Genomic DNA, 21,245 nt, shown 5'->3' on the forward strand with positions numbered 1-21,245 from the left:
AAACTTACATATTGTCAATAGTAATCAACGATTATGACGAACCGTTTCTGCTAGATATATTTTCATGTCATTTTCATGAATAAAATGAATCTGTCTGCAAGTTATGTCAAGTCATCATATCAAATGACGGCAAATCAGCAAATACTTTAACAAAGATATATTCAACAATCTTAGAAATAGTCATATGTTAAAAAAAATACGGTTAAGTAAAGGGAATAACAATAACAGTTCAGGAACAAACATTGCAGGGCAATAATCGACAACTACAAGCTTCTAGCATAAAAGCAAATTGCTTTAAAATAAAGATTAGCCAAGAATTTTTTTGGAATATTCATGACCACATGTAATAAGAGATTTATTATCAGATTCCTTCCATCCAAGGTGTAACACAAAAGAGAGGCAGCATCAGACCATTAGGGTCGATGTGACGCTTTTATTTAACGTTAATCTTTTATCCCGGGCAATATCGGGTAATTGAAAGATAGATGTTAAGATCTTATTCCGGGCAACACCGGTTAACTAAAAGATATATGTTAATATTTTTTTGTCCCGGGCCGACATCGAAAAAGACCTCGCTGAATTCCAATTCTGTTTTTTTTTTTTATACACTTTGACACTTGAAACGGAATAAGTGCTTCAGCCAAGTTGAAATGTTCGAACGAATTCAAAGCATAATTCGATTGTTGATATTTTTTCTCTGATTTGAATTCGCATGTACGCATTAGTCAGGTTCAAAGAGTTCGCCGACCGTTTCAGGGACACAATTCATGTGTCAGCTAGAACAACAACAGATAGATTATGTTTTTGCTTTGAACTAAAAACTACATTTGTTGGCGTCACAAAATATATTTGTCACAAGTTCAAAACAAAGATAAATAATTTCTTTGGAATTAAAATTTCACACACGCATTTGTCGGCTTCAAAGAATGTTTGTCGAATCAAATATTACATGATTTGGTATGACTCTGATAAAACCATTTGAACCCAAAATAACATTCCTAATGTTTTCGTTCTCAAACCGAATCGCAGTTTTGAAATATAAATCAAGAGATTTTTGCCACCGACAATTTTCAATAACATATTTTGTCGAGATGTTAACAGGAATAATAATTTGTTTATTTCCTTTGATAATGACAAGTGTCACATCTAAGGGCAGAATTCACGAAGCATATTTTTTTGGACGCAGTTTTATTACTTACGCGGTTATCGATTATTACGCAGTTTGGAAATTATCCAATTAGAGAAAACTGGTTATTTTCCATCGGGCGTTTTTGATTGATCGGGGAGGAGTTAGAATTATTCTTGGATTGTGGGAGGTGGCCAATTTTTGTCACCAGTCGAATTATCCAATGAGAGAGAATCAGACGATTTGATTATCGAGCACTCTGATTGGTCGGGAAGGAATTTGGAATTGCCGCCCCGCCCAGTGCTCTACTATATAAAGACCAAGAGAGTCAGAGCAAAACAGAACAGAAGAGGAGACCAAGAGAAGCGGAGCAAAAACAAGTCCGAGAGTCAAGTCACCTCACCTCTTCTCTCTCTCCCCCCTCGCCTATTGCCCGATAACTAAAAAGGGTTAAATTAATAGAACTGTGAATTCCAGCAAGAGGAATCCCCACTTAGAAGTTTAAATGCTTGCTTACAAATTCATACTCCAAACTGTACATATGTTTGTATATATTTCTTTTATGGTTTTCTTTTAATACATTCCATATAACCCAATCTCTGGAGTTTTTGTTTATTCAAAATTTTCGATTTGCTGATGTGCTGATGTTTGAATCATTATTTGTTTTCACTTGTGAAACTGCTTCCGTCAACAAGCACCCGGTATCTCCGAAGACGAAATCTGTAGACGATCACAGAAGATCCGGCCTTGTGGACATTGCAGCAAAGACGATTCAACCAACGCACTGAAGAAGGGCTTACTGGGTGACGCGACGTACCGGCGGGGTTTCATAAAGGCACATACGGTCTAATGTTTAATTTCCAGACCAAGGTCGAAATAGTAGGTTATTAATGAGATTACAGACTTTTTTAATAAACGTAAACATACTGGTTAGATCGTAATAATTCATAACTCAAATCTTCCGTAACTGCCTTTATCTATAAGCAATTGACAATTTATCTATCGCTTAATAAGTACGTACTTACATTACAATCTAAAAGACAATCCGAAGCGTTGTTACAGTGCTCTGAGCTCCTTAGAGAATGCAGATGGGCGTCGCAACAACTATGGAGCATGTTTTTTCTGAAAGGTAAAGAATTTGAAACAAATTGTCTTGGTCATATAAAACGTCTTCGTGGAAATTCGAAATGAAAATCGTCAAAAAAAGTCATCAAACCGCCATTTACGATACAATTATTATGTGTGTTACAGTGTGGTTAAAGCTCGAAGCAAAGCTGCCAATTATAGAAATTTTGGCGAATAGAATGCATGAAAGTTTACCATGTGCAAGTAAGTGTGAAAGACAGTAGCTGGACAGCAAGCATACATACGATGGCACAGAACTTAGGAATTAGTAGAAAATAATGTTTTGGTGACCTGAACAGGTGCGATGCCATCGCAATTAACGAGCCGAATTTTAACATGATATATGATCGCCGTAAAAATAAATGGAATACATCATGGAAGGGGGCAAATGGTTCATAACCAAGCGAGGTTATTAACAAGATGAAAAAAATATGCGGTACGTCATTATGCATTAAATTCCTATGAGAAATAGCTCGTAGAGTTGCGACGAATATGATGGTTGTTGCCATACCTAGAAGAACTTGGTCCACACCTCGAGTCTAATACTCTTGATGACGGCCATGCAGGAACAGAAGCAGAATGTGCACCCAGTGCTGGACTATTGTGAATTTTACGATTTTGTGGATGCTTGCACTGCCACTATAGAAGTGTGCGCACAGAAAGTGAGAAAGTGGTATCGATTAGACGTCTATGTGCCACTTCTCGATTTGCGAAGTGCGTATCTTCAAATCTATGTCGATAAGGCACTATGACGGTTTCAAACGGTTGGTTTTAGAGACTGGCACTGCTGGCTTAAGCGGTTGAGATTTTGGTTGAATGAGACGTAACTTACTATGAATATCATTACATATGCTATTGCACCTGAAAACCATTCGATCAAAAGTGCTACCCAGCATATGTTGATGACATTTTCGTTGATAAAAATATAGTTTCTTCATAGCACGAGCAAGAACATCTTTTGACTATGAATTTACTTTAATTCACATCGTCATGTTCAGTTAGAGAAATAAAATTGCTATATTAATATATATGTTATTTAATTAATTAACTAGGCAACGTAATATTCGTGTTTAATATCAAAAGTTTAAGCCTATGCTAGGTTCAATGATCGTACGTGTGCCACACGTTTTAAAACGTGTACAGTGTTCAACTTGAAGTCAAGATTCATTATTTTTCTTTTCATTCATACTTTACTGTCATCAGCGTCGCGTTGAAAAGTCTATCGACAGCAGAGAGAGCAAACAAAATATAACCAATCGACAATCGACGAGAAAACAAAGCTCATACATTCAGAATGAAAGCAAGGCGCCAGTCTAAATAACGACTAATTGTACATCGTGTTCGAAAACTCATTCTAGCTTAAAGAGTTAACGCGTGACAGTGTGAAACTAAATAGATATCATGACCAAAAACAAGAGTTGTTATCAAGCCCATGTATTGTGTTTTAAAGTTGATTACTTACTATTCTGATTATGAGTAAGGGCGAATTAGTTCAAAAATTGACAATAATTTCATGAAAGATTCTGTGCAACGAAAGAGGTGGTGTCAAGAATGGAACATTTTAACATGCTTAAAAAATAAACAATAGGATGGGCAATATCTTGAAATTTGAAATATAAGCTGATGGTTATTTACACACACACACACACACATACATACATATATATATATATATATATATATATATATATATATATATGCTGTGTGTATGTGTGTGTTTACTCATGTAAACATGTGTGCGCGGTTATATTAAAGTATGCTTTGTTTGTGAATGCTCGAACTGCCAAGATAGAAGTGTACGTACCGAAACCGAGAGAGTGGTTGCAATAAGGAGACAATGTGTCACTTCTCGATTTGAGAAATGCATATCTTCACATCTATGTCGATAAGGCATTATGGCCGTTTCAATCGGCCATCTTTAGAGACTGGGCATGCCGGCTTACGCAGTTGAGATTTGGGCTGAACGTGATGTCACTTAATACAAAGATCATTACAAAGACTATCGTACCTCAAAACCATTCGATCAAAAGTGCCACCTCAGCATATGTTGATGGAATTTTCGTTGATGAAAACATATTTTCTATATAGTGCAAGCAACAACATCATTAAACTATGAATGTTGGTGAATCCACATCGTCATGTTGAGTTAGAGATTAAATTGCTTCATTTATATATATATATATATATATATATATATATATATATATATATATATAATTACTTAATTAAATAACATATATATATATATGTGTGTGTATGTGTGTGTTATTTAATTAAGTAATTAGGCAACGTAATATTTGAATTTTTTTATTACATTTTAACCCCAAACAAGGCACATTACCACTTTAGTGTAGGGAGGTACTATCCGGAACATAAGATATTGGGGTACTATCTAGAGAGTTGGCCAGCAAGATGTCGGTTAAGGTTACACTTGAGTTTCTGCATGCCAGTACAGTTAGGGAAGCAAGGATCCGGAATGGAATTTCAAAGTCTAGCGGTTCTGGGAAAGAAACTATGGAGTAGAAAGTTCTCCTACATCTAGAGATGTATACTGTGTAGGGGTGGAATTTAGCTGCTTGTCAGGTTTGTCTAGGGTATTTGCGTCGTGAAGGCACAAATGCTTGCAGTTCGTCAGAGCATTCACCATTAAAATACTCTTAGAACAGACAGAGGGATGAAACATTTCGTTGGTGGGACAGAGGCTGAAGGCTAGATCACAGTTCAGGAAGCGTATTCGACGTTCAATGTTCCTAGGTGTACCACACATTTTAAAACGTGTAAAGTGTTCAATGTGAAGTCAAGATTCATAATTTTTATTTCCATTCATGCTTTACTGTCAGTGGCTTCCCGTTGAAAAGTATGATCGACAGCAGGACAGAGAGAGTAACATAAAAATAAACAATAAACACTAGACAGCAGGACAGAGAGAGTAACATAAAAATAAACAATAAACACTAGGCGAGAAAACAAAGCGAATACATTCAGAATGAAAACAGGGCGGCTGTATCAATAGCGACTGATTCACACAGCCATTCTAGCTTTAAGAGGTAATGCGCTACAGTTTGAAAGATGAGTTGTAATCAAGGTCATGTATTTTCTTTTAAAGTTGATGACTTACCATTCTTCTGATGAGTACGTGCGAAATAGTTCAAACATTGACAATAATTTCATGAAAGATTCTGTGCTACGAAACAGGTGGTGTAAGAATTGAATATTTTGACATGCTTAAAAAAACAGTAGGATGGGCAATATGTTGAAATTTGCAATAGAAACTTTTGTATATATAAACTTTTATATATATATATATATATATATATATATATATATATATATATATATATATACAGAGTGACCCCCCAAAATCAGAGGACATTCAATTGTTTATTCGAGCATTTTAGAGTCAAAGGAGAAAAAAAAAGCCCAAAGACCCTAGTGTTTTTATGTGATGTTTAAAATATAATGAACTAGTTATGACCAAAGTTTCATTTCATTTAGACAAAACACTAAAAAACGGGGCCTAATTATAGTTTGGGCCCGTTTTTTGGGGGTCACCTGTATGTATATATATATATATATATATATATATATATATACATATATATATACACATACAGGTGACCCCCAAAAAACGGGCCCAAACTATATATATATATATGTGTGGGGGTGTGTGCGTGTGTGTGTGTGCGTGTGTGCGCGTGCGTGTGTGCGCGTGCGTGTGTGTGTATGTGTTTTTGTCTGTGTGTGTGCCCATGTAAACATATGTGCACGGTATATTAAAGAATGAATTTTTAATATTAAAATTATTTTTGGTTCCCGACAAAGGAAGGATTGGACCTAGTAATTTACTCCAGTCAATCCGTTCGATTATTTGCACTTTTCTCAATAACCACGCTTGGAAATTTTTGAAAATTTGCACAAACATTAGTCATGGTGAAACTAAATTTTTGTGAAAACAGATTTTTCGTTGATAACTCTGGTTTCCCCCCCTGAGGGGCATCATAGGGGTACAATTCTTCCCAAATAGTTCATTTGTTTTTTTGTATGAGCTTTTTTTTTTTTTAATTTTCCACAAACATGAGTTATGGTGAGATTAATTTTTTTCACTCATGGAGGGAGGCCCCAGCATGCTTAGTCTATTTAGCATTTACATGTACATTTAAACCTATTTATAAAAAAAGTAAAATAGCAGTTTTAGCGCTCGTGTCACGTTAATTATTATTGTGACATGATAAATTAGCAAAGTGTTGCTTTATTAAGATAAAGGAGATTGGCATGGGCGAAACGTTGGTGATCTCACTTAAAAAAACTCAGCCGTTGCAGCAGATTTAGCAATGTCTTTTTTTATTTATCTCGCTTCTTAATGCATATGAGATCAGACTTAAGGCAATAAAGAAGGATCTATCAGCCAAAACTTTTTTATAACGTTGTCTAATATCAAGAAATAATAATAAGTTTTTTTTTCACGAAATCGAACAAATAGAAAATAGAAATAGGGAATATATAAGACTACTAGCATTTAAGCCCGGCGTTGCTGAGTGTTTGGAGGTGTATGTGGAGCACAAATAAGCGGTCAATTTTTTAAACTTTGACCCCTATTACGACCCTTTGGCCGAATAATGATCACAAATATTTTTCCAAATCTCAGTATCCTGTATATAAAATTTCGAGTCTGTAGACTGAAAATTGACAGAATTATTGTGTAAGGAAATACACACACACAGACACACACACACAGACACTTCCACTTTTATAGATATGTAGATTAGCTGGTTGTAAAATATTATATTTTAATTGATGCATAGTAATATTTTGTTATAAATGGAAATAACGTATGTATTAATCAACACCTTTAATTTCTTAAGTATAAAGTAAAAAAGAAACTCGAGTTAAAATACAAACGAAAACTTCAACACAAGTACTTGTTCTTATATATATATATATATATATATATATATATATATATATATATATATATATATATATATATGCGTAGATCATCGTATAACGATTAGATCACTGCCTGGTGCGTAGATCATCGTATAACGATTAGATCACTGTCTGACTGACGTAAATGAACACTTAAAATCAAGATGTTTAAAATTCAACGTTATTTCAAGCGGTTAATGGTAGCCGAATGGATTAGGTCTCCGCTAATCGAGCCAGAGATGTCTCGTGATACGGAGTTCGAATCGTTCGACTGTTAGTAATCGTGACACCCTGCACTGAAGATTCCCGAAAGGATGAACCACTAGTGTGTGTAGGTATTTAATTATTATAGTAAAAAATAATTATATATATATATATATATATATGTGTGTGTGATAGCCCCTTTAAGAAATTCGTTTCTTATCGTTGAGCACTTTCAGTTGAATTAAAGTCGGTCAATTTAGCTCTTATGCGTAGATCATCGTATAACGATTAGATCACTGTCGTACTGACGTAAATGAACACTTAAAATCAAGATGTTTAAAATTCAACGTTATTTCAAGCGGTTAATGGTAGCCGAATGGATTAGGTCTAATCGAGCCAGAGATGTCTCGTGATACGGGGTTCGAATCGTTCGACTGGTAGTAATCGTGACACCCTGCACTGAAGATTCCCGAAAGGATGAAACACTAGTATCTGTAGGTATTTAATTATTATAGTAAAAAATAATTATATATATATATATATATATATATATATATATATATATATATATGATAGCCCCTTTAAGAAATTCGTTTCTTATCGGAGAGCACTTTCAGTTGAATTAAAGTCGGTCAATTAAGCTCTTATGCATAGATCATCGTATAACGATTAGATCACTGTTTGACTGACGTAACATGAACATTTAAAAATAAGATGTTTAAATTCAACGTTTATTCACGCGGTTAATGGTAGCCGAATGGATTAGGTCGTCGCCAATCGAGTCGGAGATGTCTCGTGTTGCGGGGTTCAAATCGACTGGTATTAATCGTGACACCCTGCACTGAAGATTTTCGAACGGATGAAACACTAGTGTCTGTACGTATTTAATTCTTATAGTAAAATATAATTATATATATGTATATATATATATAAATATATATATATATATATATTAGTAGTAAAGTGTTCGTGTATTTCTGTGTAAAACTATCCTACAACCCACTCCACTAGACTTATCATGAACAAAACTGAATGATGATAGTCCACCACCTATAGTGCACACTATATTTCAAGGTCAAATATTAAGGATCAAGGGCATAACCTATGTATATATACTGTCGTATAGCCGACGCCATTGAATCGATCATGACCAAATCATGAATGATGATGGCCCATCACGTATAGATAGTATTTTTAATTGTAAAGGATAAAGGTTATAGAATATGTATATGTATGTTTACACTGAACAGGCAACACCACTGGACCGGTCAGGACGTAAAATTTAAACTGGTGTTTGTAAAATGTTTGATACATTTTCATTATGTTTTGACATATTATCATAACTTATAACCAATCTCTTTTAGACGTGTTGGCCAACATTTAAGTATATATCGAAAATCGATAAATTACATAGCATATATATCTTCATAACGTGTGTTGATGCATGGAATATTATATATATATATATATATATATATATATATATATATATCTGTGTGTGTGTGTGTGGGTGTGTGTAAGTGTATGCATATATATATATATCTATATATATAGATAGATAGATATATATATATATGTGCATACACTTACACATATATATAAGTGTATGCATATATATAGATATATATATATATATAGATATTTGTATATCTATCTATCTATCTATATATATATATATTATGTATATACATGTGGATAGGTATATATATATATATACATATATATAACTACTTAATTTACTCACATAAAATTAATATACGAAAGTATAGATTTATGCGTAAACTTTACGTATTTACATCAAAAGTGCTCAATACGTAGGGAGATCTAGTTAGTAAGTTATAAAATATATATGGCGATTAAGCTACACTGAATGTTCCGCGTTTTCCCCATTCTAGGACGCTTCAGTGTAGCTTAATCGTCATATACATTTTATAACTTACTATATATATATATATATATATATATATATATAAGTTATAAAATGTATATATATATATATATATATATATATATATATATATATATATATATATATATATATATATATATATATTGTAATGACATAAATCAATACATACCACTTCCGGTGAATCTCAACGGTCTTGCGATTGCGTCTAATCGGTCCAAACTCAGAGAAACGAGAACGTAAGTCGACGCAAACACGACAACTTCCTGCGAGAAATAGAAATATATATGATTTCTGTTAATAACATACACAGAGGACATTTTACTAAATTGTTATCTGTTTGTATAGGAAAAAAAACACTTTGTATTAAGCGCGATGAATGGGAATGTTTCTTCTAAACTTTAAAACACCAACAACATAGTCGTATGATTATCAGAGTGACAAGGAAGTTCTTGCGGTTTTTTTTTTACTTTTAAATTCCCATGAAAATATTTTCGATTCAAAAAAAAATCTTTGGATCGAAATAAGTGACATCAGAATTAACACGTATTTCTTCCAACGCAACACAAGTGTATTAGTGCCAGTAACGTAAAAGTTGTGATTTCGGCTGACGATGATAAGGAATTTTGATATCGCTTAGCTTTGGAAAAGTTGACAATAGGCTTGAAAAAGTAGGCCTTACTAGGTGAGAGGTCTGGAGAAGATGATTCTTTTTTTTTTTTTTTTTTTTTTTTTACTAGGGGGTCACCACTTATCAAGGGCCAGAAGTCACTCATGGATAAGGGTTATTGTAAGTACAGTACGTTAATGTGGATATTTTAGAGTGTATAGTTAAGGGGCCGGTTCATCAGGAATTTGTTTATGTTTGACTTGAAGACATCCAATGCTGTAGGGAAGCAGGCAGACGGGACAGAGTTCCACATGCGTGCAGTTCTAAGAAAGAAGTTTTGTTCATGGAATCTACGTTTTGATTTAGGCATAGATAAAGAGTGGGGAAAGTTTTTGAAAGTGGATTCAGGTAGACGGGTGTTTTTTGTAAATGATTGGCGTGGGGGGGCAGAGATTGCAGTTCAGACGAGCACCTGACGAGCGCCTATAAAAGACAGGGTGTCGTAGCCTTATTTGTTCAACTTCTGTAGGATCGGTTTTGCAACGTGCAGTCGAGCATTGTCGTGGAGGAGAATTGGGCCTGTTTTGTTGATTAATGCTGGGTGTTGTTATCGAAGTTATTTGTGCCTTTCATCTATTCGCTGTAATGGTTTTGCCTGCATTATAAAAACTGTGATCATGAAACCTGTTATAGACAATGAAGCAGTTAGCATGACATTCTCTTAATGTAACTCTGGCTTTAAGAAGTGTCGTGATATCTAACAACTGAACTGAGTGTCGCCGGTTGTCGTAAAGAGACCACTTTTCTATCGCAAGTCAGGACTCAGTCGAGAATTGGCCGTTTCTGTTATGTATAAGAAGGAAGATAACACTTGATAACAGTGTTTGTTAGGTTGTAGTTCAATTTGTGAGGTACCCATTCATCAACGTTTTTGGTCTTTCCACTCTTTCTCAAGCAGTTAGAAATAGTCAAATACTTCAGTCTCATTTAGAAGCAAGTTCTCGAAAAGTTGTGCGTGGGTTGGCTTTGACTATGGCTCATTAATTGATCGTTGGCAACATCCGATCGCTGACCAAGACACTCATCATCTTCAAGACTTCTCTCGCGCTGCGAAATTTCTAAAATCACCATTATGCTTTGTGTATAGTGATTTATGGGTCAAACACTTGTTTGATATCTCGAACTGTTTACGCAGCTTTTCGGCCTAGTTTAAATTAAATTAAGAAAAGTGTGGGGATTAGCTTTTTTTTCTATCTGTATTATACGTTCTGAGGAGAATATAAAATATTAAAAATATTGTAATTTAAAGGATTAGATAAAGCGGGGAACGCATTTAAACTGATATAGAATGAAAGGTATTATAACTAAAACTTATTTGAAAATACATCATTTGAAATCAAAATTTAAAAATCCGCAAAAACGTTCTTCTTAACATAATATTTAAACTAAAAACACAATAATGCAGCATCTCGGCCTTAAATACATACAATGAAGTCCGTAATTATTTGCATTTTTTTCGAAAAACAATAAAAACATAAACTAAATAAAGGTGTTTCCTTTTTGATTCAAATTACAACAGAAAAAAATGGACGAACATAATTTTACTATGACGATAGGGTCACAGGAAAGAAGATATACATAATAAATCAGCTTATTCAATTATTATCTGGTTTTGTTTATTGTTTACTAGCGAGGTTGGGCGCCCGGATTTTCCCTTTCGTAAAATACGCGAAAATATGGTATTTTAATTCGTGCAGATTTCGTCTATATTATACTAGAGTCATGATTTCAAGAGTAAAAAAAAATATTTTGGTACCATCAGCTGGAATCGAAACTGAAACCAAAACCGTAGCCATCAAAGCTGGTTATATCACTATACAATGATAACACAGTCATAGAAAAGATATAAATAATGTAATATATAAAAGCGAAAATGTGTGTGTGTGTTTTTTTTTTGTTTGTGCATTTTTTTTTGCATGTCCGGCAAAGGTTTCTTTCCCGGCTGCATCTCGGCTTCTTCGCTCATTCTTATTACTTTTTATATTCCAGCTAGATGATAATATCTAACAATTACGAAACGACGTCGTAAATATCTTTTATTTCAGTCACTTTTATCTTTAAAAAATAGAGCTGTGAATTCGTTTTTCTCTGCGACTGATGCTGCTGCTATGGCGCGATATTTGACCTACAAAATATCCTGGGTTTTTAAACGCTTATTTTCGGCTCTCCTAAAGTATATATCTTCGTGGCGTAATGCTATGTCCTCAATGTATTAACTTCAAGACTCTGGGTTCGAGTCTAACTCTCTCTCTCCCAAAACTTGTTCCGCTATTCATTCTTGTTCGTTTTTTTAATATTTAACCCTGGTTATTATTTTTATTTCCATCTACCTCCCCCAACACACTAACCTTTTTATTTTAATTTTTCAGTTTGCATCACTTTCGTTTTTTTTTTTGTTTCGTTTTTTTTAGTTTTGTCCCATACTGTTCGCGTTTTCTTTTTTAGTTTTTGTTTTTCCGATTTTAAGAAATGTTAACATCGTTCATTTACATCATGTTGTTAATTGTTTATTTTAATAATATTTAAACAAGGTTATTTGCTCATTATTTTAATTGATTTACCCCCCCAACACACACAGACACGTGTAAACACCTGGGCAACGCCGGGTACCCGCGCTTGTAAAACATGTTTTTAAACGCTCACAAAATTATCGCGTTTTGTTTATCGTTTATTTATTGTTTTTATTTCCTATGAGACAAGAACTATTAGAACATGCAGAAAAAATGTAATGTGAACAAATATCTCACTACATAACCCCTTATTCCGGCGCACCTCATAAGCTTGGCTTTTTCATCCTCAGATAAACCTTTCGTCGGTTTTATAGTCGATCAAATACTAAAATAATAAGAAAATTAATCTTGATTGATTAAAATCGATCTGTTTCACATGTAGCAAATTTATTTATTGAAACGACGACACACTAAATATAATTTTATTCAGTCCATTTCATGTAGGAGAATTTTATGCTACATGTGTATGTTATCTGCTGCTTAAAGCCTACGTAAACCTTGCGTTAGGCAGCTGGGTGTACAAACATAGTTAGTCCCATAGCGTGTTCATACACCCCGATACAAAAACTGTTTATAGTGTACTTATTTTGTAAAATACAACATAATCACGGTGACACGCAGGTTCCCGCTGGATCACCGAAGTTAAGCAACGCTGAACGTAGTCAGTACTAAATGGGTTACCATTTGAGGCTTTCAGGTGCTGAATGTGCTCTTTGCTTATATCGGCATTGTTTCCAGTCGTCCTGATCCTCTTCTTGCCACTGGACTCAAACAGTGCGATTCAGGAGAGGTGTGGTTAGGGATTGCGCAATCATTGCCTCACAATTACACGCGCTACGGCCCGTAAGGGGTATCTTTGTCTTTCGAGACAGAACAGAAGCATGGATGGATTTTGTAAAATGGAGTAATTCTGTTGGTTTAGGATATATCTGTAGTCCGTGTTGAACAGTTTAAAACACTAGTAGCGTGCTCATATAAATATGAAATAATAAAATAAAATGAATTATAAAGCTAAGGAGAAATGTTGGAAAAAGAACTTAGATTTAGATAACATTTATTTAAAAAAAAATACCTACAGGATGCACTAGTTTGCGTCATTTTTTAAATATCTATGATGAAAACAAAATTTTTCCATTAATGTAAATATCAAGAAAAATGAATGTGTGCTGTTAAATATAAACACAAAACATTTCCATGATTTGAAATATCAAGAATAATGAATGTGTGCTCTTAAATATGAACACAACATCTTTTCCTGTATAGAAATATCAAGAAAAATTAATATGTGTTCTTAAATATGAACATTTTTCCATGAATTGAAATATCAGGAAAAATGAATATGCGTTCTTAAATATGAACACAACATCTTTCCATGAATTGAAATATCAGGAAAAATGAATATGAGCTCTTAAATATGAACACAACATCTTTCCATGAATTGAAATATCAGGAAAAATGAATATGCGTTCTTAAATATGAACACAACATCTTTCCATGAATTGAAATATCAGGGAAAATGAATATGCGTTCTTAAATATGAACACAACAGCTTTCTAGGAATTGAAATATCAAGGAAAAATGAATATGCGTTCTTAAATATGAACACAACAGCTTTCCATGAATTGAAATATCAGGAAAAATGAATATGCGTTCTTAAATATGAACACAACAGCTTTCCACGAATTGAAATATCAAGGAAAATTAATATGCGCTCTTAAATGTGAACACAAAAGCTTTCCATGAATTGAAATATCAAGAAACACGAATATGCGTTCTTAAATATGAACACAACAGCTTTCCATGAATTCAAATATCAAGGAAAATGAATATGCGATCTTAAATATGAACACATCTTTCCATGAATTGAAATATTAACAAAAATGAATATGAGCTCTTAAATATGAACACAACAGTTTTCCATGAATTGAAATATCAAGAAAAATGAATGCATGCTCTTAAATATAAACATAAAATGTTTCTATAAAGTCAAATATCAGGGAAAGTTATTATGGGTTCATAACATAACCATTAACTGTCAAGAAAAATTGAGATAGAACTGTACCATGCCACGTGCGCAATACATCCTCTGTGTCAGAGGAGTACTAGGATTGGGGGAGGGGAATTAGTTTCCATCTGGGAATTATGGCCATTTGTTAAAATTGGAGTAAAAAACACTCCATGGGACAAACGCATGGGTTTTCAATATCGAATTATGCCACCCGTATGATTGCATAAATGAAAAGTTAAAAAATGAACGCAACCTGGATAAGCGCTAAAATGTATTCAAACGGGAACAATTCTCTCATATAAATATTTAAAAAAATCTAACAATATAGATATAAAAGTGAACGTGTCTGTGTGTCTGTCTGTGTGTCTGTGAGTGTGTCTGTGTACATTTTCCACCGCAAGGACTCCAGTCTACAGACGCGAAATTTGATATACGGGGTACTGAGCTATGGGAAAAATTTGTAATCCGTTTTCAGCTAGAGATTCGGCTGTTCATTGGTGAAAGTTTAACGATTTCACCTTTGAGAACTCTGCAAACCTCCTCCGACAATTTTGGATCTAAGCACTTGAAATGTAAGATGTTGGTTCCTTGGACATGGATCTAACTTCATAACTTGATTTGAGCCCAAAACATAAAATGTTAAGTTGGTCATGATAGGGGTAAAAGTTTAAAAAAAATATTGTCGCTTCGGTACCTACCAAATTACTCAGACAGTTTTTGGTCTAAACATTTGACAATTTCTGGTCTAAACATTTGACAATTTCTGGTCTAAACATTTGACATTTTACATAAAGGGTGATCAGAGACAGTGCACGCTTTTTAATCTGTTTGTGTCGAAAAAAATTAGTTATCGATATATAAATGTATGTGCGTATGTATTTTTGCATGTCTGTCGGATTTTCACAAGTTCAGCATCGTTTTAAAGTTCGACCTTTCGCACAACAAATATCAACAAATTGGCTAAAACATTAATATATCACCATCAACTGGCCACTTTTCTACAGGGGGTCGCTTTTTTCGCCGATATTTTTGAAAGTAATCCTCTCCTTTCGATTGTCTAGCCTTAATTAAAATCTGCGTGACATTTCAGTTTTGCGGTGGTCGTAACAGCAAAGACGTCAGGTTTTCCCGTTCTTTTCCTCCTTTTCGGTACGGGTTCGAGCCTGTATTGCTACTACAACTGTTTTTTTTTTTCTAAACACACTTCCAAACATTCGGGAAACGCCGGGATTAAATGCTAGTATTTTGAAAAAAAAAAAATAGATTGCAGAACAAACGTCATGAACACATCTGAAATAAAACCAGTGACGCATGCATGCTCCCTTCGTGCGTGGACAGTGAACGAGACATAAAAATACTTAGTTCAGTGTTTGCCCCCCTCCTCGCCCATTAAGCCCCCAAAATTCTCCAGGGGACGTCAAATCCTGGTGAAAATGAACAAACAGTGCAGATTTAAGCCTTAACATATGTAAATATGAGTTCCGCACCATGCAAAAAAAAGGAATGACTAAGTCCATCATTTGCCCCCCTCCCATTTATCCCCAAAATTTATTTGAGTTCAGCACCATTCGAAAATGCTAAATAGACACACAGAGAAAATGTTGGACAAATATGGTAAAATAGTCCCCTGAAATAAAGTGTTTTTAAAAGCCCTAAAAATAATCCCTGGGCATACCCAAGAGTCATCGCGAAATTTAAACAAAAAGATTATATAATAGACATCGGTTAGTTACAACTTTTCAGAAAGTTTTATAAAAATTCAAGGCATAATTTTCTTTTTTTTTTTTAATAAGCAAAAAAGTGTCAATGTTAGCCGTTTAAACCAGAGAGGAACCCCTAGCAGGGCAACCGGATTTTCCCGAAAAATCCGGTCTTGTATTCTTTCACTCATATCATGTTTAGTTTTTGCGCAAATTTTCCAAAATTTCGAAGACGTAATTATTGAGAAAAGAGCGGACAGTCGAACGACGAACGAACAAGTGTGAATTTACAGGTTTCTGTTATTATCTACAACTTTATTTTGATATTGCATCGTGTTTTCTCGTACTTCTATTAGTAAGCTTTCCATTTCTCTGTACGGCTTATATCTTATAAAGAATAAGGATCTTATAAAAGGAAAGGAAACATTGTCCGAAGCATAAAGTATTTTAGAATGGCACGGATAAACTTGAATAAATAATGACTTCATTTCTCGCGTGGATAAATATCCCCAGGAGACGATTATACTACACAATGACTAATCCGCTTGCGAGGCGCATTATGCCATTTGTCCTTGAACAAGTTATTTAGCCCTTTGACAAATCACTGTCCGAAAGCAGAATAGACTGGTAAAGAAAACATATATTTCTTTCTTTCTCTCCCTTTATCTTTTGAATCCTTATCCATGTGCATTGATGAACAACATGTTAAGATAAGTGCTAACAAATCTGCCACAGTAAAAATAACTTAACTTTAATGTATTCGGAGACCGTCAATTTACAACCCATTTTGTTTGTTTTTTAGTGTCTTTTTTCAGAAATCGCTCTCTTTTCTCCCCCTCCCGCTCTCCCCCTCTCTCTCTCTCTCTCTCTGTCTCTCTCTCTTTATATATATATGTCTCTCTCTATATATATATATATATGTCTCTCTCTCTCTCTCTATATATATATATATATATATATATATATATATATATATGTGTGTGTGTGTGTGTTTTATTTTTTTTTACCGTTTTTTCTGTTCAGTTTCATTTATATTTCAGCTACACGAACGTTTTTTGACCGTTATGTAGCCTCCTCAGACTTTACAGAAAATTCGTTTATGGTGGAATGAAGGCAACGGTAATAACAAATAAAAAGCATATTTGCTCTACAACAGTATTGAGCACTTTTTAAAGGTTTTTATTAATTACCATTTATAATATATATATATGTGCGTGTGTGTGTGTAAAAACATTGTTAATTCACTGCCTCAATAGCAGCAGCCGCATAGCGCAACGGTTAGAAACTCCGATTGCCGTTTGGTTTCGATGAGGTATGTGATTGTCTAGCGGCACTGATGAGCTGTGAAACAGCAAAACAGTACTGTATGTTGATTACTATATATATATATATATATATATATATATATATATATAAATATATATGTATATATATATATATATATATATATATATATATATATATATACATATATATATATATATATTCCAGGTTAAGATTTTACAGGGGTACAACGGCAACTTACATTGTAACGACGTAAATGCAAGCCTGCTCAGTACTGTAGAACGTAGTTTGTTTTACATGAGAATTAATATATCGCTACACATTCATGAGCATGTTTCGCTCAGCCACTTACTAGGTACAAACAGATCTTTCAGGCGATATTGCTTATACAAAATTTACGACTGTCATGCCTTACGGGCTAGATGCCTGATGGACTACATTTTGTATAAGCAATATCATCTGAGGAGGCCGCTAGTTACTAATAACTGGCTGATCACAACATTCTCATTTATGTTTTGTGGCATATAAATGCTTAAAAAATAAAAACAAATACTATCATTTCATCCCGGCGTTCACCTGGGGGTTTGGATGTGTATGTTGAGCAGAAAAAAATGGTAGTAGGAAGGCAGGCTCGAATCCGTTCCACGTAGGAGAAAAAGAAAAGGGAAAAACTTACGTCTTTGCTGTTACGACTACCGCAAAACCGGAAGTGACTTATGTTTAAATTAAGGCTAAACAATCGAAAAGAGAGGATGACTTTCACAAATATCGGCGAAAAAGGTGACCCCCCTGTAGAAAAGTGGCCAGTTGAAGGTGAAGATATTAATGTTTTTAGTCAATTTTTCGATATTCGTCGTGTGAAAGGTCGTACTTCAAAACGATATTGATCTTATAAAAATCCGTCGCTTCTGTCGAAAGTTTTAAGCAGACATGCATACATACATACATAAATGAATTTATTTGTATCGGTAACTAAAAATTTTCGACCCAAACCGATTAAAAGGCTTGCCTTATCGCTGAATACTCTTTATTTTAAATTTCAAATGTTTAAACCAGAATTTTTTTAAAAAATTATCCGAAACTACCGATATCTAAAATTTCAAGTGTTTAGACTCAAAGTAGTCGGGGAAGTATTATAGATTTCTCAAAAGGTGTAATCCTTGAAATTTGACCCCATAATCACCAATTTTCTGGCCGAAATATGACTACAAGGATTTTCCCAAATATCAGTACCATGTATATCAAATTTCGAGTCTGTAGACTTAAAATTGACAGAGTTATTGCGTAGGAAAATGTGCACAGACGCACACATAGACACACAGACACAGAGAAAGACAACCTGATACGCTCACTTGTATAGATATATAGATTCTGGTTTGTAATTATAAACATTTTAGAAGTCGGATTATGTAGGTGTTAAGTATGCGATAGGAGAAATTTAGTTTCTTTTTGTTCCAGGAATTTTAGCTGCATTCTTTATTTGTATTTTTACATTTTTATTTTACTCAACACTTTTTTAATATATATATATATATTTATATATATATATATATATATATATATATACATATATATATATGTGTGGGGTGTATGTGTATAAACACATAGACACACACACATATAAATATAATAAAATATCCTTATTCCTACCCAACAAGAATGTATCCACAAATTTGTTCCAGCTTTGAACACTTTCCTAAAACATATAAGGTGGAAGGCTAATCACCATGACTTAAGCATCAACAATAACCTTAAAGCGCCTATTTTCTCTGAAAACCAACTCACCCAGAAATCTTAACAAATGGACTCCCTATCAACTCTCATAGAGAACAAAAGAAAATCGAAAGAATTGCTGCCAAATTTTACGGATTAAACACCACTGCCCAAACCAAAAAGAACCCTTACCTTGAGGAGTTATAGAATTCCATGTATAATTTAGTTAAAAATAAGTTAAGTTTAAGAAACAAAAACACCGTTATAATCCGGTTACTCGAAAAATAAATAATTTTACCGAGAAAGTTAAAAAGCAAAAACATATATTCGTCCCTTCTGATGAGACAAAATTCAGATTCCGTAATTAATTGGTTTGTCTCCCTTAAAAATAAATCCCGCATTAACGTCATAACCTTTGACATTCAAAAATAGTATCAATCAATTTCTTCGATCCTTTTAAATAAGGCTCTAATCTTTGCTAAAAGAAATTCTGACAACTAATTTAGAAATTAAACTAAATTAATTCTCCTACCGAGAAAGTCCCTTATACAATTTAACACTAAGTTTTGAACTAGAAAGGAGACCCCTAATCATTTTGATATCTTGATGGGTCGTTCTGACTCTGCAAAAAGTTAATGATTTAGTGGGACTCTTCTTACTGAAAGAATTTCAATACCATTTTAAACATATACAAGAGACCAAGGGAGTACAACAAAATAATAAAAATTACATAACTTCTTTAATAGTTTGGCCTTTCTATATTATCGAACCAAGCAAAAAAACTTCAAATTTTCTAGACGTTACACTTAAACTTAACACCGAAACGTATAGCCCCTATCATAAACCCAATCATAATCAAAATGCTACTTTCTTAATAATGCCTTAAATAACTCAGAGCACAATGAAAAGATTAAATACAACCATTATGTTCCTCCTGCTGTCCACCTTTAATCTACAATAACACACTATATGACTCACAAGCAACCAGTTCAAATAATAAGATCTGCCACTATCAATAACAATGAACCAGTCTACATATATAATCCAAACCAAAATACTAATCGTAATAACTCTAACCCACCCAGTCGCATCAGGAGAATGACAAATATTTGGTTTCATCCTCCATTATTCGTAAATGTAAAAACTAATATACCGAAGGAATTCTTCAACATTGTACAAAACTCTTTCAAATACCCACACAAATATAGTTTTTTGTAAATAAAACGTCAATAAGGATATCTTATTCAACAGTGCCTAATTTACCACAAAGAATCTTAACATCTAATAACAAAAAAATTAAATCAGCCCTGAAATCCCTTTCCCAATTACACCCAAAACTACCTGTAATTGTAACAATAAACATCTTTGCCCGCGCAATAATGATTGCATCCATAAATTACTTAGCTCCCACGCAATCCTCCCAAAACAGACACTAATATTTTATCTTCAAGTTATTCTTCCCACCCTCCATCTGATATAGTTACTAATCTAATATACAACTCAAGCAGCCCCTCCATCTACAATAATGCAACTAGCAATAATAATAATAATAATAATAATAATAATAATAATAATAATAATAATAATTCTCCTAACACCCATCCTAACACTAACAACACTCATTATCCGCTCCAAAACAGTCCTCGTACAATCAGTGTCCCACCCTCTGTTGTACACAATGAACAAAATTCAAACTATTTCCCTAATACACATCAGTAAATTAATATTAATGTCAGACCTCGAGATTTTAATTATGTACATACATATATCGGCGCTACTTCAACATAAATTACGAAGGGGTATTTTTAGAATAAAGTTTTTTTAATTAATATTGTTAGAGAAGTTCATTGGTAATTATTAGAATTATAGTTTTTAAAAGAAGAAATGTGGTTTGATATTCTTTTCGTAATTTCATTCTTGGATATGTTACTAATTTCGATAATATTTTTTAAAAAATATTTTTAAGCAACATTATCGTCCAACCTTACTAAAATAATAACTTTGATATATTTGCTGGGCTGCTTATTTCATTTTAAACAAACAAATCAATTAACCTCCATTTCATCATTTTTC

The 21,245-nt window shown here is 33.6% G+C and overlaps 1 protein-coding gene across 2 annotated transcripts in view; it reads right to left on the reverse strand.

Moving 5' to 3' along the window:
- The window catches only part of LOC145239991 (cardioacceleratory peptide receptor-like), a 949,161-nt gene that overhangs the window by 174,775 nt on the left and 753,141 nt on the right, over positions 1 to 21,245 (reverse strand). For both annotated transcript variants that reach the window (XM_080103573.1, XM_080103574.1), the window contains exon 6: positions 9,460 to 9,553. In XM_080103573.1, the coding sequence (XP_079959699.1) occupies positions 9,460 to 9,553 (94 nt within the window). The remainder of the gene's footprint in view (positions 1 to 9,459; positions 9,554 to 21,245) is intronic.

The sequence above is a fragment of the Euprymna scolopes genome, chromosome 19 (genome assembly GCF_053919585.1).
Source record: "Euprymna scolopes isolate OS-2025 chromosome 19, ASM5391958v1, whole genome shotgun sequence".
NCBI lineage: Eukaryota > Metazoa > Mollusca > Cephalopoda > Sepiida > Sepiolidae > Euprymna > Euprymna scolopes.